This window comes from Nicotiana sylvestris, chromosome 7, assembly GCF_000393655.2.
Source record: "Nicotiana sylvestris chromosome 7, ASM39365v2, whole genome shotgun sequence".
Classification (NCBI taxonomy): Eukaryota; Viridiplantae; Streptophyta; class Magnoliopsida; order Solanales; family Solanaceae; genus Nicotiana; species Nicotiana sylvestris.
Window position 1 is genome coordinate 78749626 of NC_091063.1, and position 25261 is coordinate 78774886.

Genomic DNA, 25261 nt, shown 5'->3' on the forward strand with positions numbered 1-25261 from the left:
AGGTTCTTAGAGTACAGTATCCTACCTTAGGTATACAAAGATGGTGATTCAGGAAGAGAATATGCAATAATCGATGATTTTCATATCAATTACGGCTATTACCTATTTTTGGGGAATATGAAGCGTTTGTTACGAGGTAGTGTTTTAGTGGTAACCTAATAGGTTTATATTGATAATTAATAATTAACAAATTAGAGAATATTTAAGGTTTAAATACCTAAATATACGCTTACCAAATATCCTAGAAAAGTTCCATACGTTAAGGATCTGATGACATTCCCCTTAAATAGGGGAAGTTACCTTATTTTTAGAGTATATTTATAATATATATGTTGTACAATTTGTAATTCAAAACCAAGTTGTATATTATGGAATATTTTACAAATCCTTAAGTAACTATGAAAATTTCCCAAATTTGTTCATATGTGTATGAAAATTTGTTCATTCCTACATTTGCTTGTCATCGTGTTTTGTAAGAAATATTCAAGTAAGTCATAGAGCATGTTCAAATTAGCTGATAAACATTAAGTGCTGAAATTGATTTAATAAATAAGCAGTTACATGTTTGGGTACAAGTGCTGAAATTGATGATAAGTTGTTATAGTATTCGATAAAAAAGTGTTGATAAGCTCTTTTTCTGTTAAAATGACTTAAATAACCTTAGAACTGTTTATACTTATAAGGGCATAGTTTTTTTAAAATTTTAGATTCCAGATCGATTCAAATACAAAATATTATATTTGTTATTTTATTTTAAATACAATTATACTTAGATAAGATAATTTTTATGATAAATATAATTTATTTTATGATACGCTATAATCATAAGTTATAATAATTAATAAATTGACAAAAGTTTCTCAGTAAAAAATAAAAATAGGACAAAATATTTGAAGAGAAACAAACACTGTCTTCATCACCACAACACTAAGAAAATACTATACCAAAAATTTGATATGTCCTCATTTATTACGTACAGTTCAAAGATTAATATACAATCACATAGATATAAATATGTAAAGAAATAGAGAATTTGTTTATCTTAAATAGTCAATGAGAATTGGAGTCTAGAGGGGGGGGGGTAGGTTGCAGGCTAGGAGTTCTGTTTTAAAAAGAAATATTTTAAGGATAAAATAGTAAAAATCTTGGTAAAATTTAAAGTGCTCATAAGCTAAAAATTCATAAGCGGGGAGTGACTAGCTTATGACTTATTTTTGATTTATAAGTACGTGACTTACAAGAGAGTTTTTAACTTTACCAAACACGTAAATAAACCGAAAAGTTGTTATAAGCTAGTTTGACCCTTATAAGCGAAAGAAGCACCTTTATTTCCTCATTCAATTTGTCCAAATTCGACTTAAGTTAAATGGAATAGGTTAGAAGAGCAGATATATAGAATAGAAGAATTGGTAGTTAGGTTCTCATAAGCCATCACGTGTATTCATGCTCATATAACTCCCTCCGACTGTACAATCAGCTAAAACCTCCCCACTGTTATTCCCTCACACGTACCACCCCCCGGCAAAACAAATTCATTCTTCCCCAACTCGCCAGCTCCTTCTACTTCTACACACTTCACTCAACTTTTTGCTATAAATATATACAACAGCAAACAAATACAAACAAGATACTATGACCGTTTTTCATGTAAATCTGATCATGTACTTATCCACTCGCTGTTCTTCATCATCCGCCTTTCTTCGAGCTTCCAGGCTTCCCTTTGCTTCCACTCTCTCTACTGTACCTACGTTCACATCTATTTCCCCTGTTTCTAGAATCTTTTCTTCTCCTTCATTTTCCCGCCATATTCAATCTGCAGCGCCGTTTTCTGTTAATTACCGTTCATTCTTCTCCTCTGCTCTCCCGTCGCTCAGCTACTCTACTCCTCGCTGGAGTCACGGCGTTGATTGGCGTTCTCCGATCAGTCTAAGGGCTCAGATTAGAACCGCGAGTCCCGATATTGAACGTCTGGATCGCAACATTGCTACTATGGGTATATCTCCTCATGTTATTCTTTTTAACTATCGAAATTGTAATCAATCCTCATGCTGCTGTTTATAATTGCCTTAAAAGTTAAAACTCCTGTTTCATGTACTGTGCGCTCGAATTAGTTACTTGGTGTTCAGAAACGGCCAGACTTTGTGGCAACGGTCGAGGATTAAAGTAGTTAATTTTGTGAATTCGATTCTTCAAAATTTTTGGGGGAAAAATTTACAAATTTGGAAATTACATAAAAGTAATATGTCATGTAGTAATAGATAATAATTTAAAATATTCAAAATGTATTTAAGAAAAATGTGGTCATACAAGAACCGCCAAATAGTTAGTGACGTTGCCGCATAAATTAAAACAAAGATAGTATTTTTTTTTTTTGGTTTCAAGTATTTAATCTAAAACAATTATGCTTCTCGTACCTGTACTTGTGTAATAGATCAATTGCACGGTTCTTAAAAACCAAAATCCCCTCCAGTAAAATATAAGTACTTAATAACAGTCCTCACAAAGTAGAAGGAAAAAGAAATAATTTTCAAAGCCTTAAGAAAATGCTTCACGGGGTTAACAGATTTATTGTTATAAGCAAAAACTTAAAAAGGACACGTGCTTCGGAATTCAACATAGTTAAAAAGGAAGGAGGAGAATTCAGTTGTTACATAGTTTGCCCAATTGAGAAACTAGAAGTGGGAGCGTGGAGTATTTGCAGTTTTTTTTCCCTTCATCTTTAGCAAAGATCAAACTACAAATGAGCGGCAGAATTGACAGTTCATGGGAATGTCTCCTATGGAATAAAGATGAGTAACAAGTATTACCATAGATATTTGGAAAGTATTTTATTGATTGCTTCAGGTGGTTGAAATGTATTCGCTTATGAAATTGTTAATATTTATCTAAACGCTGCTTTTCTATGCAATTCTACCAATATTCAGTGATATTCATTGGGATGAAAGATTTGATCATATAAAATATATATGCACCTTAATGTGTTTAACATTACTTTAACAGGGTTTCTAACTTGATTAATTATGAGTTTTCTAGAGTAGGTATAATTGAGGTTGAAACTAGGTTTTTAATGGATTAGCTGTGTAACAAGGTTGTGGATTTCCGTGTCATTGTCTTCTCTGGATTTGGGATTCGCTAGCCATTTGATGCAAATTTCGATGCCACAAGACTTTATGCAGGAATTTGTGATGTATGATTATTTAGTTTTGACTGAGAAAATCCTAAATCAAATGATCTTTTTAAATTTATATCCAGCTTCAGAACATCCTTTCAGAGGAATATTTACTAGTCTTCCCAAGCCTGGAGGTGGCGAGTTTGGAAAATTCTACAGTCTTACTGCTCTAAATGATCCAAGGATTGGTATGCACTTAAATAGTTTTTCTATATTTAAGTCAAACTCCTGTGATGGTTATCTAGTTCCTGCATTTAATATTGAAAGTCCTTGTTGTCAAGCCAACATTTCAGAAATTTCTGCATTTCATTCTTGTGACGCAGACAAGCTGCCTTTTTCTATAAGGATACTATTGGAATCTGCTATACGGAATTGTGACAATTTCCAAGTATCCAAGGATGATGTTGAGAAGATCCTGGACTGGGAAAATACTGCACCAAAGCAAGTTGAAATTCCATTTAAGCCTGCCCGTGTTTTGCTACAGGTGAAAAGCATGAAATGCTGTGATGAGTGCTGATTGTTGTAGCATTAGCAGATTTATGATCTTTTGATGATGTACTTAGGATTTTACTGGAGTTCCAGCTGTGGTTGATCTTGCCTCTATGCGTGATGCTATGAAGGAGCTTGGTAGTGATCCTGACAAGATTAATCCTTTGGTACACTTCTTGTTCGGCTGGTTCCTGTATTGCTCATGACTTTTATTGCTCCGTGGAGGGTTGTAGTGGTTCTTGATTCCTCATCCAGTATATTGAGACAGTGATAATTTGTCCAGGTTCCAGTTGACCTTGTAATTGACCACTCGGTGCAAGCTGACGTGGTAAGATCAGAAAATGCTTTGCAAGCAAATATGGACATTGAATTCCAGAGAAACAGAGAGAGGTTTGCTTTTCTCAGATGGGGGGCCACTGCCTTCCGCAACATGCTTGTTGTTCCTCCTGGTTCTGGTATTGTTCATCAGGTATGATCATGCCTTCTTTTTAAGACTTTTGAAAAAACAAAGAGAGGCCTAATGTATGCTGCTACCAAGCTGCTATCGCCCTTTAAAAAGTTGTTTCTGGTTTTGCACTCTGCTTGCTACTTCTTGTTTGCTTTGAGATTTTTTTTGGACACCATTTCTCCTGTTTGTTTCCTTATTCTCCTCTCAACTATTGGATAGGTTAATTTGGAGTACCTTGGACGAGTGGTTTTCAACTCAGATGGTGTACTTTATCCGGATAGTCTAGTTGGGACTGACTCTCATACCACAATGATCGATGGATTAGGAGTTGCTGGATGGGGAGTTGGTGGTATTGAAGCAGAGGCAGCAATGCTTGGACAGGTATTTAATTTATTTCACCTCCATCAAATATAGTAAATGAGATCTTCCAGTCCGTAATACTGCTATGCATCACCACTCCCCCTTCTTTTGTTGTCACAACGTTGATTGCTTGAATGCCAAGGTGACACTATTGCCTCAGCATACTTGCCTTTCAGAATATATTGGCCTATTAACTGCTACTTGTTGTTACCTGATCGATTACCACTTTTAAATTTTAATATTTATTCGTTAGCATTCAAAAGTTTTCAAGAGTGATAATCATTTGAATGTTTACCTTTTATTCGTCATTGTACTTGCCCCAGTGAGAATATGAGGTTTTTGGGTGATGTTCCCTTTCGGTAGAATATATTTTGGATGAAAACTTGGGTTGTCGTTTATTGATGATTTTGATGCTCCTACCTCTAAGTTACGGACGAGAGAGAACATTAATCTCCTTAATAACTTAGTGGTTGTTTAGCGTCCTGGTTATACCATATAACATTAATCTCTCAACGTCTGGATTTCTATGTTATCACACGTAGCCCCTTGAGGAACACTGCAATTTAATTTATTGATTAATTCTGTTTCTTTTCTTCTTTTTTATTCTGACAGCCAATGAGCATGGTTTTGCCTGGTGTTGTCGGCTTTAGAATGTCTGGAAAATTGCGTGAAGGGGTGACAGCAACTGATTTGGTCTTAACTGTAACTCAAATGTTACGTGACCACGGTGTTGTCGGAAAGTTCGTCGAGTTCTATGGTATTTAACCATCACTCTGGCTCTTTTAAAATGGCTAAACCAATGTCCTTTCTGAATGTCACTCATTTAGTTTCATTGGTATATAGGTCCAGGAATAGCCTCACTTTCTTTGGCTGATAGGGCAACAATTGCAAATATGTCTCCCGAGTACGGAGCTACCATGGGTTTCTTCCCAGTAGATCATATGACATTACAGTACCTTAGATTAACTGGACGTAGTGAGGAAACAGTTAGTTGTTCCCCTTTTTCCTTCTTTAATTTGTGGTCTGTTGATAGAAAATAATTTGTTTATTGCTCCTAACAGTCTCAATACTTTATATTATTAGATAACAATGATTGAGGAGTACCTACGGGCAAACAAAATGTTTGTTGACTACAATGAGGTAAACTTTCTATTAGATTGTTATACCAAGGTAATGTTTGACTTTTTTGTGATGTACCTTTGTGGTGTAATTTTACACACAGCCTCAAGAGGAGAGAGTTTACTCATCTTATTCGGGATTGGATCTTGCTGATGTTGAACCCTGTATCTCGGGACCAAAAAGGTAATATTTATAAACTTGTTACGTACCAAATTTTTGCATAGCTCATTGTTAGATTCCGTCTAGTGTTCTCACTGTTGTCATTTTTAATAGGCCAAACGATCGTGTCGCTCTGAAAGATATGAAAGCTGATTGGCATGCATGTCTAGATAACAAACATGGATTCAAGGTCGTTCTTTTCCTTGGCGAACGGTTTGAATTTTGGGGATATTGTTTTCCCGTGTCTTTTTCATCTAAAACATGCAAATTCTGACTGACGAAGTATCAATTCATTTTAGGAGCTGACACAAGAATGTCATAGAAGTGTTTACTTATCAAAAAATATGTCATGAAGTGTTGATCGACACAATAAATAAGCCTTTTTTTTTTAAATCATGCAGGGATTTGCTGTGCCCAAGCAGGAGCAAGATAAAGTTGCAAAATTTACATTCCATGGGCTTCCTGCTGAACTTAAGCATGGTAGTATCGTTATAGCTGCTATAACGAGCTGCACAAATACATCTAATCCAAGTGTCATGCTTGGAGCTGGTCTTGTTGCAAAAAAGGCCTGTGAATTAGGTTTGGAGGTTAGTTTGGTGCCTAAACTTAGCTGCAAGCCTTGTAGTTTGCCATGTGGCGATTCCTGAGCTAAATTATTTGAAGATGGAGCATGCTTCTAAAAAATAAGTTGTGTGATTATTGAATAGGTTAAACCATGGATAAAAACAAGTCTAGCTCCAGGATCAGGGGCTGTTACAAAATACCTCCATAAGAGGTACTGTTGGTGATCAATTGTTACTTATCTTGGCCCTTCCCTTGTCCTGGAACATTATTATTTGTTCACTCTGAGTTTATTTCTGACCTTGTATTGCAGCGGCCTACAGAAGTACCTGAACCAGCAGGGCTTCCATCTTGTTGGCTATGGTTGCACAACATGTATTGGTAATTCTGGAGATCTTGATGAATCAGTTGCTTCTGCCATCACTGACAATGGTACAGTCCAATTTATAACGTGATCCTTGCTATTTTTCTTCCATCAGAGGGAAAAAGTCTAAGTTATGCATTTTCTGAGTATGTTCGCATGGTGCTGCAATGGCATTCAGTCTGCTTGAGCAGGTCAACTTTTAGCAAGAAAAATAATTGGCTATGTTGGTGATGTCTTGGGATTCTTTTCGCAGATATTGTAGCTGCAGCTGTGCTTTCTGGAAATCGGAACTTTGAAGGCCGTGTTCACCCCCAAACAAGAGCCAATTATCTTGCTTCGCCACCGCTGGTTGTTGCATATGCGCTTGCGGGAACGGTATGCTGAGATGAATTAGTGGAGCACCTTGTAACAGCCCAACCCGATAGTGATATTATCGGCTCTGGGCCTAGGCCCTCACGGGTTTAAAACGCGTCACTAGGGTCTAAGGCTTGTTAACTTATATACCCAGCATCCCTCTTGTGTTTTGCCGATGTGGGACTCTGTCTAAAGTTAGGGGGTGTTACACACCTGTTCCACATTTTCTCCTTTAGATTGATACCCAAGCTAAAGGAGTGAACTTTCTGTGCCAAGATAGCTTCTTTCTGTGCTTTATTTCCCATTAGCTACTCAAACAGTAGCCTTCAGTTTCACTAAATGTGTGTACTAGATCCCTTTCGAACCTTGTTTAGCATGTTTCTTCTTTATAGTTTATGACCTGCTGCTTGTATTTTGTTTCACTTATTTTTACTTTTGTTTTGGCTACCGAAATTTCCATTCTCTCCTTTTTGTGGGATGGGGTGAGGGGTTTGTTTCTGAATCTTGCATGTAATCACTAGATTACCTACTTTGCTAGCATGTTTTTAGTTAAAATTCTTTCTGCTATATTTTTCAGGTGGACATTGACTTCGAGAAGGAGCCTATTGGAATTGGAAAAGACGGAAAAGGTGTATACCTCAAGGACATATGGCCTAGTAATGAAGAAATTGCGGAGGTATTATTCTTTTGCTGTCCTCAATAAACAATGATTATCTCCATGGCCCCTTAAATAAGACTAAAGATGATCTTCCTGTAGGTTGTTCAATCGAGTGTGCTCCCCGAGATGTTTAAGAGCACTTACGAAGCTATTACTCAGGGAAATCCTATCTGGAATCAACTCTCTGTCCCGTCGTCCAATCTCTATGCATGGGATCCAAATTCAACCTATATTCATCAACCCCCATATTTCAAGGGCATGAGTGTGGACCCTCCCGGCCCTCATGGGGTGAAGGATGCCTACTGCTTATTGAACTTTGGTGATAGTATAACCACTGATCATATCTCTCCAGCAGGTAGCATTCATAAGGACAGTCCTGCTGCAAAGTATCTTATGGAGCGTGGAGTTCAGCGGAAGGACTTCAATTCATATGGCAGCCGTCGTGGCAATGATGAAGTGATGGCTAGAGGTACTTTTGCTAATATTCGCATCATCAACAAGCTCTTGAATGGGGAAGTCGGTCCAAAAACCATTCACATACCGAGTGGGGAGAAACTTTATGTGTATGATGCAGCAATGGTGAGTTAAAATGTCTATTCAGGAAGTGTTCCACTATTGTTTGGCTAAGAGCTTTTGTAAATAAGCTCTTCCTCTTATTTTATTACATTCTCCCCTCTTTTTCATATGTAAGGAGTAAGGACTAATTAATGTTTCTTCCTGCTCTATTGAACTACTCACAGCGATACAAATCCGCCGGGCACGGCACCATTGTTATTGCTGGAGCAGAATATGGGAGTGGAAGTTCCCGGGATTGGGCTGCCAAGGGCCCAATGCTACTAGTAAGCATTTTAGACCAGTTTCCGCGGTTTAAAATTTCTTTCTTTGTTTTCTTTTTCTCTATGATGTTACACTAATGTTCTTGAAAAAAGGGAGTAAAAGCAGTGATTGCAAAAAGCTTTGAGAGGATTCATCGCAGTAACCTGGTTGGAATGGGCATTATACCACTTTGTTTTAAGCCTGGCGAGGATACAGAAACACTAGGTTTGACTGGTCATGAGCGTTACACTATTGACCTTCCACATAGTATTTCTGATATAAGGCCTGGACAAGATATTACTGTGACAACTGATAATGGAAGATCTTTCACCTGTATTCTGAGATTTGACACAGAGGTATGTATTTTGTTTCTACCATTTTTAACTCCTTGTCTTTAAAATAATGACCTGCATTGACTTGTGCAGAGCTCAAGTAAAATGTTCGAGTAAATAAAATTAATTAAAATGTGTTTTAAGAATGAATATAAAATAGTTTGGTTACACTGGAAAGCAATTGAATAAAGTTTGAGATTGGTTGAAAGTAGTCTTGTTTGTGATGAACTAGGAGTAAACTATTTTGCGAAACAGGTCATTTTATCTTCGGGGGAATGTTGAAAAAAGAAGTTTTTCAGTTTTACTGTAATGGAGGGTGCATTTTAAGTGGTTTTATTTCTCTTTTTCTTTCTTTCTGATAACAGAATTAATGCTGGAGACTCCATTACCGAAGACCTAGTTTTACAGTTTTAACTTTTAATCATCATTTGATCCTTTGCGTTTCATTTTTTCTTTCATATACTATATACTAAGCTGCAATAGTTGGATTGTCGCAAGTCTTGACACTTGTTCAAACTTGGGCCCATTGGGAATAATGTATGCATAAGAGTTCATAATTCGTTTATCATCTGGTGGTTTCTTCTTTCTTGTAGGGCGCACCCCTCATCTTATCAACTTATTATGGTTAAAGACTTAACGAAGTGAAAAATATGTTAATTAACTTTGGCTCAGTGAGAGAAGTCTATGCATTAACGCATGTCATGTATTTATTATTTTGGTGTAAATGTCTGGTGGGACTACATTTTATCGTATCATGATAGATTTTATATTGTTGATTTGGAATTTTAGGTTGAGCTGGCATATTTCGACCATGGTGGCATTCTTCCTTACGTCATTCGGAACTTAAGCAAACAGTGAACCACAGTCTAGGGCTCATATATGTTGTACTACATGCTTTGCCTATATAGGAGCGTTGTTTCAAGAAGATGGATGTCCTGAACTCGTTTATGTATATAAGAGAATAAGAGATGATATGGCCTATGGGTTGAAAATATCTTGTAATTATTAGATCTTTTCTGCCCTTGTGTTTAGATGACAATCGGAGCGATTTCATAGAAGAGTTTAAAGACCGTCTCAGCAGCCATTGATAACCTCCCTCTTATTGCAAGCTAAGTTGGGATCGCGTAAAACGAGAAAAATACTCTGTATAACCCTTTAAAATTTTAATAGCCCGTATTTTTTCCCTTGGACCATCCCTCCGACCTAAACTTATAACATCTAATAGCCCATAATCCATAAATCATTAACGCCTTTTAACTCGCTCCGTTATTTTTCTATTGCACTCGGCTCTCTCAAAACACCTTTCTGCTCAAATACAACTTCTCTATTTTTACTCTTGCTCTCAATGTAAGTCAAAATTTCAGTAGTTTTTTCGATTTTTATTCATAGTCGACTCTATAATGGGGGAAAAGAAGTCTGTAAAGAAAAAAAGGAAGTTGAAGGCATCTCCAAATTCTCTGAAATTAGCTGGTAAATTAGTGAAATATAACTCTAATTTCATTAGTAATGATGATGACGATTTTGAAGATTTACCCGAATTTGGGTGCGATTTGGGGCATGCAACCCCTAAATCTGTTGAAGGAATGCAAAATACTCCTATTGAAGGAATGCAAAGTACCCATGTTGATAGAAGGGCTTGTTCTCATAGCGGGACTCCCAGCGATAGAGTAACGAGGTCACAAACTGCTCAGCGTGAAGTTGTTGAAAAAGGCACAAGTTCAAAAAGAAAGATTAAAATAGTGGGAAAGGATGTTGTGAAGGATAAGGATAAAGGTTCTAAAAGGAAGGCTAAAAGGGATGGGGATGATGTTCCATAAAAAAAGAGAAAAGTTCATGTTCATCAAAAATGTTCTAGCTCATATGATTTGAAGGTATTTTCTAATGATATAACTTTGACTTGTGTGCGCTTAGTTTATTTTAGTATGTAGAAAATTAATCCAATATAGCAGTTATGTTCCAGATTTGTATATAAAATTTATCATTTTTTTTCATATTGTATATAATTTGTATCAAGTCAATAAGTAATGTGCAACTTTTATATAGTGTATCATCTATTCGCATAGTGAATAAGTAATGTTTAAAGTGCGTATTTGTGATTGTTATAAAGCTTATATATATTTATATTTTTGTGTTGTTTGCAGCTTTGGGATTACTATGTTCCTTTGGGTGATCATTATAGTACTCGTATCAGTGTCCATACAAACTGTAGTATAGTGAAACATTTGAAAGATAGTTTGGATAATAAACAGATTGAGATGTTTAGAAGAACATGTTTTGGTTATTTTGTGAACTTGCCCAAATTTTTTATACAGAACCAACTTATCTGTTCACTATTGCTTAGGGAAGTAGTGTCACCTAAAGATAATGAGTTATGGATTAAAGTGAATAGCACCAAGTTGTGCCTTGGACTTGCAGAGTTTTGTATTATCACAGGTTTAAAGTGTAATGGTGATCCCAATAAGGATTATGAATCTGTCCAGTCGAGTCGGTTGATGGAATTGTACTTTTCAAGCATGTCAAAAGTGTCTAAGAAATTGTTAACTAACTATTTCTTAAAAAAGATGTGAAAATTTGATGAGGATGCATTAAAGATTGCAGTATTGTATTTCATTCACAGTTTCCTATTTTCTATTACGAATGATGATTTGATAACAAAGAATGATTTTCTGTTGATTGAATCTGGTGATTTTGAGACTTTCCCTTGGGGAAAAGTGGTTTTTAATGCTACGTTGGAGTCAATGAAGGATAAGATTCGTAGCAGGAGAGAGATGTACCGATATGGTGGTTTGCCTTTGGCATTCCAGTATTGGTTTTATGAATGCTACCCCTATACTCGCAAAATACTCGCTTACCGGATTGGAGATCTTGTGTCACGCATACTTAACTGGCATGTAAAGAAGAAGGTGACCTTTAAGAGGTTGAGGAAAAACTTTTTTCTTTTAAGTCAGGAGCAGGTAAAAAAATATACATTTCTGATACATAAATTATGCATTTTTGATACATGAATTATGCATTTCTGATACATAAGTTGTCTTTTTTTTTTTTTTTTTAAATTTCATGATTGCTAACTTTTATTTATTTATTTGTAGTTGGTGTTTGGTAACATTTCCCCAACAAATGATGAACAAAAAAGGCTTCAATTGCATAACTTCGTCCCGATTTGTGAAGATAAAAATGAGATTCATATTGAATCTGGAGTCGTGACTGAAGTTAAAACAAATGCTAAGAAGCACTCCAAAAATAAGTCGGAATCACAATCTATCAACAATGAGAATCCAGATCCACAGCCCAGTAACTTGAATTCAAGCGAGAAAGAGCTGAAACTTCTGAGAAGTGAAATCAAAATGGTACAGTTCTATTTTGTCTTTGAGCAGTTCTGACAACTTAATTGATACTCGGTTTCACTTTTTCTTTTATAGGTAAATGACAAGGTTTCATCTTTGGATCAGTTAATGATTTCCTCATTTGAAAAAGTTTTTAAAGCTCTAGTTGAACGCGATGCTTCAAAGGTATTCTCATGACTATGCTTATTTGTTATTTTTACCTGTTACTATAATTTTACAACTTTTTGTATATTTTTTCTGAACAAGGTAATCGAAAATATGATGACCATCATGATAAGGAAGTTGCAGAGAATAATTTTGGTAGTGAGGAAGTTATGGAGAAAAATATTGGCATTAAAGAAGTTGTAATGGAAAATGTTGACAATGAGGTAAGTCTAGAGCAAACTGTTGATGTTATGGAGGGTCTGGTGAAGGATTCTATAGAAGATGGTAAAAGTAGTGAAGGAGTTGGTGATGACGAAGCCTGGATTGAGGATGCCGAGCCTGAAATCACTACAATCACCCAGAAGTTCTGTGACAAAAATACTGCTAAATGGGGAGTTTGGTGGATGATTCTGTACAACTTGGTAAAAATAGTTGTGAGGAAGTTGGTGAGGACAATAGCTGGAGTAGTGATGTTGAGGCTCAAATAACTGCAATCACCAAAAAGTATTTCAATCAAAATATTGTACATGGTAATTGTTTAGGAGTGGAGAAAAATATTGCTACTATTCAGGAAGATCGTATAGTTGTTATTTATCATGACTGTCACGACCCTAAACCCGGACCCGATCGTGATAGAACCTCTCGTGAAGACAAGGCCAGCCGACACATTCTCATTTCAATCTTAAGCAATTTAAAATAATAAGAATCACGTCTTAAACCTCATAATAATAATCCCAAAGTGATAAGCAGTGAACATTACGGTTTGCGGAAATAAAATCCAACACAGCCCGATACCGTGGTGTCACTAGTCATGAGCATCTATAATCCGGATGATACAAGAAATGTCTACATAGTCTAATACAAATCTAAAACAGAGGAAGATAAGATAAAGGAAGAAGCTCTGGGTTGCGAAAGCTGGCAGCTACCTAGAGATCTTCAAATCCGCCTGAGCTGGAAAAATCAACACTCGCTAGCGGGACCTGATGCGCCTAAATCTGCACACGGGGTGTAGGAAGTAAATGAGTACTCCAACTCAGTGAGTAATAATCATAAATAAAGACTGTAAACAAGAAATCACGTAAGGCACATTATAGGCTATAAGGAAGCAGTAAAAACCAATAAAACAGTAAAGCAGTAAAGATGTGCAAAATTACTGAGTTCAGTTTAAAACTTCATAAAAATGCCTTTTTAACAATTAAGCAAGCAAATGACAGGCAAATGGGAAAGATAAACACATAAAGGATCGCCCATCGGGCAATACCATAGAACAACACCAGCCCCTCGGGCTATCTCTCACATCACAATGGGTACCCGCGCTCACTGGGGGTGTGCAGACCCCTGGAGGGGCCCCTTACGACCCAAGAGCAATATCAATCCATCTCGTGGCATCATTACTAGGCTCTTGGCCTCATACCAACAAGCCACCTCGTGGCGTACAAATCTCAGACCCTCGGCCTCATAATCATAATTAGTGTTTCCTCACAACATAGGTCCTCAGCTTACTCAGTCAGAATCTCACAGCCACTCGGGCAACAATAAAACATGGTGCTCAGCCCAAAATATCATTTAAGTGTTAAAACAGAGTAAACATGGCTGAGTTATGAAAACAGTAGAATATAGCATGACTGAGTTCAAGTATAAAGTCAAAACAGTGAGGAAATATCAATAAAAATCCCTTAAGGGTTCAAATAGTTTGCACGAGGCCCAAATATGGCATTCCGCCCAAAACATGATGGTAGCAAATAGTTTTCAGTCAAATACGCGGTAAAATAGTCATTCAGGACGGACTAAGTCACAATCCCTAATAGTGCACGACCACACGCTCGTTGTCTAGCGTGTACGTCATCTTAATATAGCACAACGATGTGCAATCCGGGGTTTCATACCCTCAGGACATCATTTACAATCATTACTCACCTCAATCCGGTCCAAACTCTAGCCCGCGACGTCCTTGCCCCTCGAATCGGCCTCCACTCGCGTCGAATCTATCCAAAAGTCAGAACCACGATGTCAAAATATGCTAAGGGAATGAAGCCCAAGCAAAGATATTCAATTTACAACATAAATCCCGAAATTACCAAAACTCGAACCTCGGGCCCACGTCTCGGATTCCGGTAAAAATTGCATCGATGGATTCCTTATCACTCCCCGAGTTCATTCATACCAAAAGCATCGAAATCCAACCACAAACGACCCCTCAAAACCCAATTTCTAGGTCTCCAATTTCAAGCCCTAGTTCTTCAATTTTAGGCTTAATTTTCGTGATTAATTAGGTAGAATTCACATTAGAATCAAGTATTAAGTCCATGAATCTTACCTCCAAGTGTTTTCCCTTGAATCCCTCTTCAATCCTCTTCAAAAAGCTCTAAAATCGCTCAAAAATGGTGGAAATAAACCCCAAAATCGCGGATAAGACGACTATTTAAACATTCTGCCCAGGCCTCAATTCCTTCTTCGTGAACGTGGTCAACGCCTCGCGTTCGCGAAGCACAAAATAACTTTGACCAAAAATTCCTCTTCGCGATCGCGACCAGCCACTCGCGAACGCGATGGCTCCTCCACTTAACCCTTCTCGAACGCACTCCCTTGAACGCGATGAACAAAACACCTTCCAACCCAGCTGCTCAATTTCCTCTATGCGAACGCGGCTCCACCTCGCGAACGCGATGCACCTCATCCTAGCCCTTCCCGAATGTGGCGCCTTCCTCGAGAATGCGAAGGCTAAAATCTCAGCCTTCACCAGCTAACTCTTCGCAAACGCGAGAACCTACTCGCGAACGCGAAGGTCTAATTTTCTGCAACACTTCAACAGTTTTTGTGCAATTCCAAACAACATGAAATGGTCCGATTGACCACCCGAAATTCATTCGAGGCTCGCGGGACCTTAATCAAACATGCCAACATATCCCATAACCTCATTCAAACTTGTTCCAACCTTCGGAACGCTCAAAACAACATCAAAACACCCAATTCGCATCGGATTCAAGCTTAAGAATTCCAAAATCTTTTAAATTACGCTTTTGATAAAAAAAATCCAACCAAACCACGTCCGAATGACCTAAAATTTTGCACACACATCCTAAATGACACAACGGAACTACTTCAACTCTCGAAATTCCATTCTGACCCCTATATCAAAATCTCACCTATCAACCGGAAAACGCCAAAAATCTAATTTTGCCAATTCAAGCCTAAATCTACTTCGAACCTCCAAAATACATTTTGAGCACGCTCCTAAGTGCCAAATCACTCCCGAAGCTATCCGAACCATCAGAACTCACATCCGAGCCCTCTAATTATTAAGTCAACATCCGGTTGACTTTTCCAACTTAAGCTTCCTCAAAAGAGACTAAGTGTCTCAAACCTTACCAAATCCTTTCCGAACCCGAGCTAACCAACCTGGTCACTCATAGAACCAATAAACAAAGCAATAAGAAGCAGAAATGGGGGAAACGAAGTGGTAACTTATGAGACGACTGGTCGGGTCGTCACAATGACATAGCTGAAATGAACCCTTGAGAAAGGAAACCAACAGGGATCATGAAGTCACCATTCATGAACACATTTGACTCCGGTGGAACCATCCAAGTTGTTCAAAATAAGCCAACTAAGTCAAAGAAGCTCATCTTGACTATAAAGTATCCTTTTCAGCGAAATATTGACAATCCTGTTGATTTCAGAGTATTGTGTAAGTTGAACACTTTCATCAATAGAGGCTTAAGGACTAATGCGACGTAAGTTTTATGTTTCAATTTTTTCTTTTTTCTTTTTTTTTTCTTGTTTATTTTCGTGTTTCGTGTTATAAACCATATATTTTTATCATGATTCATCAGGGATGGTGTTTATACAGAGGCTAGCAATAAACTAAATAAAATCTTTGAATTTGGAGTTGATGATATTGGAGAAAAAAATGGTTCTTCACATTTGCATATCTCGGCCTACCCTTGTGTAATTCAGTAAGTCAACGCTTTAACTGTAAAATATAAACTGGTGATATAATTTTTAGTTTTCTCATACTGTAATTTTCTTACTATGTGTGTATATTCTTCATGTTTCAGCATATTGATGTAATTTTTTACTATTTGAGAAAGAAAGAGAAGTACAGTGTTGATGTTCCAGTAAGATTCATAACTATTGACTGTTGGTTTAACTGCTTAATTTCAAATTTGTACAAGGAGTTTTTGGAGAAAAACAGAGACATGAATTTGATTACTGAAACAGATCCAATTGTTGAGTATATACTTGGGTATTTTTTAAGATGTAATGTTCCCTGGTCTACTGTTGATGAAGTCCTTTTCCCTATAAATCTATCTGATAAGTAGCACTGGATATTGGCGAGATTGTCATTCAAAGATCTGCGCATTTATGTAATTCCATGAGTGGCGCACAACAGAATAGTGCAGTTTGGAGATCAGTTGAGCCATACTCAGTGTTTCTCCCATATTTCCTTCATCGTATTGGTTTTTGGGACATAAAGGAGAATCCTATGTGAATCCCCGCCAATGATCCTTTTGATATTCACGTCGTTGATGGGTTGCCAACGCAAGATAACACGTAAATTATTATTGAATATTTCTGATTCTTATTCATTTTTTGTGCATGAATTCCTATTTGGATATTATCCTAACTTATTCAATGTTTATGTGCCACCTTGTATGTAGTGATTGTGGTGCTTATGTTGCTGCATTTGCTGAGTACATCATTCAAGGCAACACTATTCCTAAAGCTATTGATATTGATGGGATACAGAACCGATATGGTATATTGCTATGGGATTATGAAGTGAAGAAACAAAGAGGACATGCAGCTAGTGATGATGAGTCTATTGGTAGATTAAAGTATCAGACAAAAAAGGATAACAAGAAAAAGAGCAAGTCACATTCCATTGTTGATGACAAGTCTTTGAAGGATATCAAGAAAAAGAGCAAGTTGCATGTTGTTGGTGATGACGAGACTTTGAAGGATATCAAGAAAAAGGGCAAGTTGAAGGGCAAGATGAAGTAGTTTGGGATAGTTTAACAAAAAAATCACATGTAGTTTTAAGATGGAAGTAGTTTGGTTCTGATATTATCTATGATTGGATACAGTTGCATACTTATATCACGTTTTATGCTTTTTGTTTGGGATGTTTTTGAACAATATGTTTGAAATGCTAATGTTGAATATTACTTTTAATTGCGACTTGTTGTGTAGTTTTCAGTTAATAGTGAAATTATAAAAATTTCAAATTTTGTGTAGTTTTGACTTTTCTACAGTTTTATTTTTATAATTTATACAGTTTAATCTGTTTCGACAAGTTTTGCATTTTCGATAGATTTTGCAAATTTAACTAGTGTTGCTAAGTTGTTATAGGAAGTCTTGTGAACGAAGTTTTGGGGGAAGCTAACTGTATAGCGGCAGTTTATTTTGTATATATTTTGTATAGTGATATTTATCTGTATATTTTTTGTATAGTCACAGTCTATTGTATGTAAATTGTATGTACAATAGTGATGGTCTATTTTTTGTATAAATATACATTTCTATTTTGTATATTTTTTGTATAGTGACACAGTCTATTTTGTATATTTTTTGTATAGCTATTGTTTATTTTGTATTTTTTTGTATAGGAAAAAAATATTACATATAAATTGTATAGTGACAGTCTGTTTTGTATATTTTTTGTATAGTGACATCCATAATAGTATTTGGAATAAAACTTCTACCAATACTTTATTATGACAAAAAGTAGCATCTTAATTCATACATCATAGAGAATCTGATTGCAAATCTCATTATTTTTTCATATTTTAATTGTAACATTCAGAAAGAAAAAAATTACAAAATACTAAATCACTGTAGCAACATCTACTAGTTATCTTGAGCATTCCTGCATGTTCTTCTGTTGTATCCTTGTTTCCCACACAATCCACATGTAACAGTTTCAGTATACAGATATTCATAAAGTCTCTTGCGTCGCGACTTTGTCGGTCTTCATGGTTTTCCCTTCACTATCGATGGTAGGATTACATTATTTAACACCTCTGTTGGAAGGTCCCGTGTAGTTTTATCTGGAAGTGGATTAACTGGGACTTCATATGTCTTCTTGAAGTATTCCTTGGTGTAATAGGCAGAACAATATTTGGGTACTTCCATGTGTGTGTAGTCCAATACTGCCATAGCATGTGGACAAGGAATCTCATCCACTTGAAATCGTTTGCATGAGCATTCTCTTTTTTGCATGCAGACTATGTTCCGCCTTTGTTCAGCATCCATTACTATATATACATAATCGGTTGAAGGCCTCACCTAAATTTAAATAGATATTATTAGTAAAACTAAAACAGGGATGACAAGTATTAATGCATTTTTGTCAAAGTATGTTATTCAGGCGTATGAAGTAAGACATGATAAAAGAATATTTACCATCATCTTCTGTGACAAATAGTTATTTTCCTTCAGTCCTTCATGATATTTTTTTCCTAGGACAGTAAATGCACTTATTGCAGTCATTCTATTTTTATTATTCCATTCCATAACCAAATTCATTTTGTAATCTAGCAAACTCATGATTGGTAGCTCTCTTGCCTATCTGTTTCTTGCATTGAGTGACTTGGCAATATTTGAAGTCATCACCATGGATCTATTAACAGTGGAATGCACTATGGACCACTTTTCATAACCAACTTGGAACAGGTAACCCCATACCCTCTTATCAATGTTGTCCATATCTTGCATAAGGCGATTAAAATCTTCAATTTTGTATGCTCTGGCCATTGCAAAAAATACTTCCCTAAGCCGGTCATGGTTCTTCTTGAACTGCTTCTTTATGTTATTCCAAAGATGAAAGATGCATACACAGTGAGATACCTCTGGATACACAATCGAAGCACCCCTCAATATGTCTGCATGACGATCGGATACGATGCACATCCTTTCCCTTTCCCCAAAAGCCTGTCTAAACATTTCAAAAACCCATTCCCAGGAAGCATCATTTTCAGAATCCACAACAGTGTATGCTAGTGGAATTTTTTTACATAGTTAAGCAAATAAGAAAGCATCCACATGTTATTTTTGTTATACACAGATAAGAACTATCTATACCATATATAATTATTATACGAGTCTGCAACATATTCACCTGCCGCATCTTGTGCGCTAGCTGTTAACATTGTTCCTCTGTGTGATGATTTGAGGAATGTCCCATCAACCACTACAATAGGGTAACAATATTTCCATCCTATGATTAATGCATTTAGTGCGACAAAACATACATGAAGCGCCCGTCCTCTGATTTATGTAACATTGTGACAGAACCAGGATTTGTCATATTTATCATATACAAGTGACCCGGTAGTTTTCTATAAGATTCGTGTGGTATACCTCTTAATATTTCAAGTGCCTTTTCTTTTGTTCTATAAGCTTTTACTAACTCATATTAATCTCATACTGTTGTTTTATGTCGCTCATGATGTCTGCCAGGGTGTATATTATTTTTGGATTGGCATATTTGTTGCAAATCATTTTTGCAATGGCTGACGAAGTAGCATGACGTTGTGAAAACAGTCTACTCATCTCTGGGCAAGTGTGAACATCATTGAGCCATCTAACCTTGAAGACATTTGATTTGTGTAGACTTGAAGATCTACGACTCCATTTGCAACTTTCATTCACGCATGTAAGACAATACCTATTTAAAATATAGTGTTATGATAATGCATTTCTTCAGATTTTTACACTTGTCTCTCAAATAAACAAGCAGTATACATATGCAATCTAACTATACAATAATTATACATTTTTGTACAAGCAGTATATATAAAATTACAGAGAAGTGCAATCTCATAAGTAGAAATCATACCTTGTTGTAGATGATCTATCCACTATAAATTGACATTTTTCTCGTATTGTGTAGTGCTTTATTACACTAATGAATGTATCTTTTTCCTAATACAACTGACCTTCTACAATTTCTTCATGTTGTGGATTGTCTATTATACAATTTCCTTTCAATATCTCAATTTTGTCTTCTTTTACATGATTATCCACCATCTCAACAATATTAGTTTTGTGTACTTCTTCTACGTTCTGATATTGTAAACCAGTTGAAGTTGTTGCAAGTAAGTTGCCAGTTGAAGTTGTTGCGAGTAAGTTGCCACCCAAGTATGAACTTGAATATGAGCATTCAACACTTGAATACACAGTTTTCAATGTTATGCATAATGGATATTCAGTGATATATGATGACCCGCCATGTCATCATGTCACATAGGCGCCATTTGGCATATATTAATGCCATGTGGAAGCTTACATAAGAAGAAGGCTAGCATTTGTGAGAAGATTCTAGAGAGGTATGGACATTTCCTTAGGAAGAACCTAGATCCTTATGGATTTGCTAGGAAAGTCCTTGGAATTTTCTAGGCTTGTAGAGAATTCTAGAAAAAGCTCTTATCTTGTAAATATCAAGGACTTGTGTAGTAATTAATATTTACACACTATCCCCTAGGAGACTAGTATATAAAGGGGGCCATTCATTTGTAATTCACCAAGCAAACAATTCAAGTTCTCTCTAATACAAAACTTCCTTTAACAATTCTCTTGTGTTCTTTCTTCCATTCTCTTAGCGATCTTGAGTGTAGTAAGACTGACTTGACATAGCAAGAACGTGAGAAAGTTGTGCAAGATCGTGAGCGAGTTGTCAAGTGCCGTACGTGTACTTAGTTAACAACTAAGGACATGACAACGTGGTATCAGAGCGAAAGTTTCAACTAAGGGAATGGCGAACGACGGAGAAATTAACGTTGCTAACACCTTAGCCAACGTCATCCAGGATGCTGCTGGCAAGAATGGCCGTAGCAAAAAGAGGAATGCCACCAACAAGAGCCGGGAGGTGCCACCTGAGGTTGTGTCAAATGAAGGGCTTACATCTCAATAACCATCCGCCACTGAGGCGAGCGAGGATGAAGTGGAGGTCCTTCCAAAGGACGTCTCGCTCGGTAAAGAGTGGATGATAAAGATGAACGCGGGGATGGATGCCGTGGAGATATTTGGCCAACTCTTGGGGAAGGTGGAAGGCACTCTTAATGTTCTTGAGGGGCACACTCTTGAAGAGATTGAGAGTATCCGAAATGACTTGGAGGGACATACACAAACTGAGATGGAACTAAAGCAAACTATCACTGCCTTAGAGTGCAGACTCATGGAGGCTTTGAGTACTATCGATGCTATGAAGGCAAAGATAGAGTCACTCGATGAGCATGTCAATGTTGGCGTGACCGAGGTAGCCAGCAATGTTGTGGTGACGAGGGAGGCCAAGATCGAGGCTCCCAAACCCCCGGTGTTCAAAGGTGTTCGTGATGCACAAGAAGTGGAAAACTTCCTTTGGCACTTGGAGAACTACTTCAGGCACGGCAAAGTGAGGGACGACGAGGCCAAGATCAATACTGCGGTATTGTACCTCTCAGAGACTGCCATGCTATGGTGGAGAAGGAAGATGGCCGACGTGGATAAAGGTCTAGGTACTATTAGCACATGGGATCAGTTCAAAGCGGAGTTCAAGCGACAGTTCTTTCCAAACAATGTCTTGTACGAGGCAAGGCGCAAGCTTAGGGAATTGAAGCAAACAGGGAGCATACGTAACTATGTCAAGGAGTTCACTACCCTTATGCTTCAAATACCCAACCTGACCAATGATGACTTGTTGTTCCACTTCATGGACGGGTTGCAAAATTGGGCTAAGCAGGAGTTGCAACGCCGACAAGTCACTAATATAGACCAAGCCATAGTGGAGGCCAAATCATTGATAGTTTCAGGCATGACAAGCACGACAAAGGCAATGGCAAGGAGTCAAAGGTTAACAATGTCAAAGGTGGGGGAGACCGTGGCAAAGTCAAGTAGATACAACAACAATACTCCAAGACTCAAGACTTCAAAAAGTCGAGTGGTCATCAGGGCTACGCCTAGAAGAAGGCATAGGTCGAGAAGAAAGGATGCTATATATGCGGAGGGCCACATGACTTCAGGAATTGTCCTGACCTCAAGAGCCTCAGTGCCATGGTACGTGAGCGGAAGGAGCAGCCACAAGGAGAGAGTCTGGGAAACTCACAGTTGGGTATGATCGGATTATGTGGTGCTGTAGCAAGCTATCCAACCTACCGAGAATGGCAATCAGTACGTGGATCTCACCATCAACAACAAGCCTGCTCGTGCAATGGTGGATACTGGAGCAACTCATAATTTTGTGACTGAGGCTGCCGGAAAGAGACTAGAATTGAAGCTTGCTCCAACCAACTCTCGCGTCAAGACCGTGAATGCCGAGATACAGAATGCTCGTGGGGTATCTAATGGAGTTGGTGTCAAATTGGGAGCTTGGAAAGGTATGACAAACTTTACCGTAACCGCTATGGATATCTTTGACATCATACTAGGGCAAGAGTTCTTTAGACATTATCATACTTTGATCGACTCCTACCTCCAACGTCTCTTGGTTATGGAGCGAGAATGAGCTTGCACGGTACCTACAATGACTATGCCACACGGACAGAGCCAAGCACAACTCTCGTCTATGCAGGTTGTCAAGGGGATCAAGAAGGGGGAGCCGACGTTCGTGGAAACCATCACAAGTCTAGAGGAAAACATGAGTTTTCAAGAGACACTGCCGCCTTGCATAGAGAAGTTGCTTGAGGAAAACAAAGATGTCATGCCCGAGGAGTTGCCTAAGCACCTGCCGCCTAGGCGAGAGGTGGATCACAAGATTGAGTTGGAGCCAGGGGCTAAGCCACCCGCATTTGCCCCATATCGTATGGCACCTCCCGAGCTAGAGGAGCTCAGGAAACAATTGAAGGAGCTGCTAGATGCTGGTCACATTCACCCATCAAAGGCACCTTTGGTGCACCAGTATTGTTCCAGAAGAAGAAGGATGGATCGTTGCGTTTGTGCATAGACTACCGAGCACTTAATAAGGTCACCGTGAAGAATAAGTACCCGATCCCGCTCATTGCTGACTTGTTCGATAGACTTGGGCAAGCCAAGTACTTTACCAAGGTGGATCTTCGAAAGGGCTACTACCAGGTTCGCATTGCGGAAGGGGATGAGCCAAAGACAGCATGTGTAACGAGATATGGAGCCTTTAAGTGGTCAGTGATGCCCTTCGGCTTAACCAGTGCACCGGCCACATTTTGGACCCTTATGAACAAGATCTTCCATCCCTACCTTAATCAGTTCGTGGAAGTCTACCTAGATAACATAGTCATCTACAACAACACCTTGGAGGAGCACATGGAGCACTTAAGGAAGTTTTTCCAAGTCTTGCGAGAGAACGAGCTATACATCAAGAGGGAGAAATATGAGTTCGCACAATCAAAGGTGCACTTCTTGGGCCATGTCATTAGCAATGGAGAGCTACGCATGGACGAGGCTAAGGTACGTGCTATCCAGGAGTGGGAGGCACCTATAAAGGTAACTGAGTTGAGATCCTTCCTTGGCTTTGTTAACTACTAACGTCGGTTCATCAATGGATACTCAACAAAGGCCGCTCCATTGACTGAGTTGCTAAAGAAGAACAAGCCATGGGTTTGGACGGAGCATTGTCAAAAGGCATTTGAATGCCTTAAGGCAGCTGTAACAGAGGAGCCAGTCTTGGCATTACCTGACTTTGCCAAGACTTTTGAGGTGCACACAGATGCCTCAGACTTTGCCATTGGGGGTGTCCTGATGCAGGATAAGCATCCCATAACATTTGAGAGCCGCAAGTTAAATGAGACGGAGCGGCGTTACACGGTACAAGAGAAGGAAATGACTGCCATTGTGCATTGCCTTCGTACATAGAGACATTATCTGCTCGGGTCGAGGTTCGTGGTCAAGACTGATAATGTGGCTACTAGCTACTTTTAGACACAGAAGAAACTCACACCAAAGTAGGCTAGGTGGCAGGATTTCTTAGCCGAGTTTGATTATGCGCTGGAGTATAAGCCGGGAAAAGGTAATGTTGTAGCCGATGCCTTGAGCCGGAAAGTCGAGCTTGCTGCAATCACTTCAGCGAGATGGGACATTCGGGAGGCTATAAAAGAAGGCATGCAACATGATCCAACAGCCAGATAGCTTATCGAGTTAGCTAACCAAGGCAAGACGAGACGGTCAACAACCACAAACTCCACATTCATTACCAACCGCATCCAAGGGAAAGAGTTTGGGGGCTTATCATATGGCTAAAGGATGGGAGGAACAACTCGACACTGCTAAGTCCTACTTGGATAAGGCAGCTAAGAAGATGAAGAAGTTTGCTGACTGTAAGCGGCGTCCCACAGACTATAGAGTTGGGGACATGGTTATGGTGAAGTTTAACCCAAGACAGTTCAAGGCACTACGGGGCATGCATCAGAATCTGATTCGCAAGTATGGGGGGCCATTTAAGATCGTCGCCAAGGTAGGCAAGATCTCATACAAGCTTGATATGCCATCGTATCTTAAGATCTACCCTGTCTTCCACGCCAGCATGCTTAAGCCATATCATGAAGATAAGGATGATCCGAGTAGGGGCCAATCAAGTCGGGCGCTAATGACATCACCGCCTCGCATGATCGGGAGATTAAGGCTATCACAGATTACCAGGCCAGGCGAAAACAAGGGCAAAAAGCCACCGCTATGTTCCTCGTTCATTGGAAAGGGCAGTCACCGGAGGAGGCCACGTGGGAATGATATGAAGACTTGTGGCAATTCAAAGATAAGATCTGAGAGTTTATGCAACAGCATTGTGCCGCGGTCGTCGCAATATTGGGTGGGGGAGAGTGTGATGACCTGCCATGTCATCATGACACATAGGCTCCATTTGGAATATATTAATGCCATGTGGAAGCTTACATAAGAAGAAGGCTAGCATTTGTGAGAAGATTGTAGAGAGGTATGGACATTTCCTTAGGAAGAACCTAGATCCTTATGGATTTGCTAGGAAAGTCCTTGGAATCTTC

General features: G+C 38.4%; 2 protein-coding genes across 2 annotated transcripts; one reads left to right on the plus strand and one right to left on the minus strand.

Moving 5' to 3' along the window:
- The first annotated feature begins 1465 nt into the window (after nt 1–1465).
- LOC104235290 (aconitate hydratase, cytoplasmic) lies at nt 1466–9981 on the plus strand. The gene is made up of 20 exons (XM_009789017.2): nt 1466–1993; nt 3253–3357; nt 3493–3653; nt 3733–3825; nt 3942–4127; nt 4326–4487; nt 5079–5223; nt 5310–5452; nt 5550–5606; nt 5689–5768; nt 5859–5934; nt 6146–6331; nt 6452–6519; nt 6619–6737; nt 6923–7044; nt 7601–7699; nt 7781–8260; nt 8422–8520; nt 8611–8853; nt 9619–9981. Exons 1-20 carry the CDS (start codon nt 1633–1635, stop codon nt 9685–9687), a joined length of 3054 nt encoding a protein of 1017 aa, XP_009787319.1. The 5' UTR covers nt 1466–1632; the 3' UTR covers nt 9688–9981.
- Nucleotides 9982–18290: 8309 nt separating this feature from the next.
- On the minus strand, nt 18291–18809 carry LOC104235335 (uncharacterized). Its single transcript, XM_009789072.1, has 2 exons — nt 18723–18809; nt 18291–18605 (listed from the first exon to the last, which is right to left on the minus strand). The coding sequence occupies exons 1-2, from the start codon at nt 18807–18809 to the stop codon at nt 18291–18293; spliced, it is 402 nt and encodes a 133-aa protein (XP_009787374.1).
- Nucleotides 18810–25261: the final 6452 nt, after the last annotated feature.

What these genes read in the sequence shown, in the direction of transcription:
- LOC104235335 (XM_009789072.1), bottom strand. Translation starts at nt 18,809, where the DNA reads ATGACTGCAATAAGTGCATTTACTGTCCTAGGAAAAAAATATCATGAA. An exon ending in ATTTGTCACAGAAGATGATG is followed by an intron (nt 18,606 to 18,722) that starts GTAAATATTCTT and finishes ATTTAAATTTAG; the next exon opens with GTGAGGCCTTCAACCGATTA.
- LOC104235290 (XM_009789017.2), top strand. Translation starts at nt 1,633, where the DNA reads ATGACCGTTTTTCATGTAAATCTGATCATGTACTTATCCACTCGCTGT. An exon ending in CCTGTGAATTAGGTTTGGAG is followed by an intron (nt 6,332 to 6,451) that starts GTTAGTTTGGTG and finishes ATTATTGAATAG; the next exon opens with GTTAAACCATGGATAAAAAC. An exon ending in CCAAGGGCCCAATGCTACTA is followed by an intron (nt 8,521 to 8,610) that starts GTAAGCATTTTA and finishes TCTTGAAAAAAG; the next exon opens with GGAGTAAAAGCAGTGATTGC.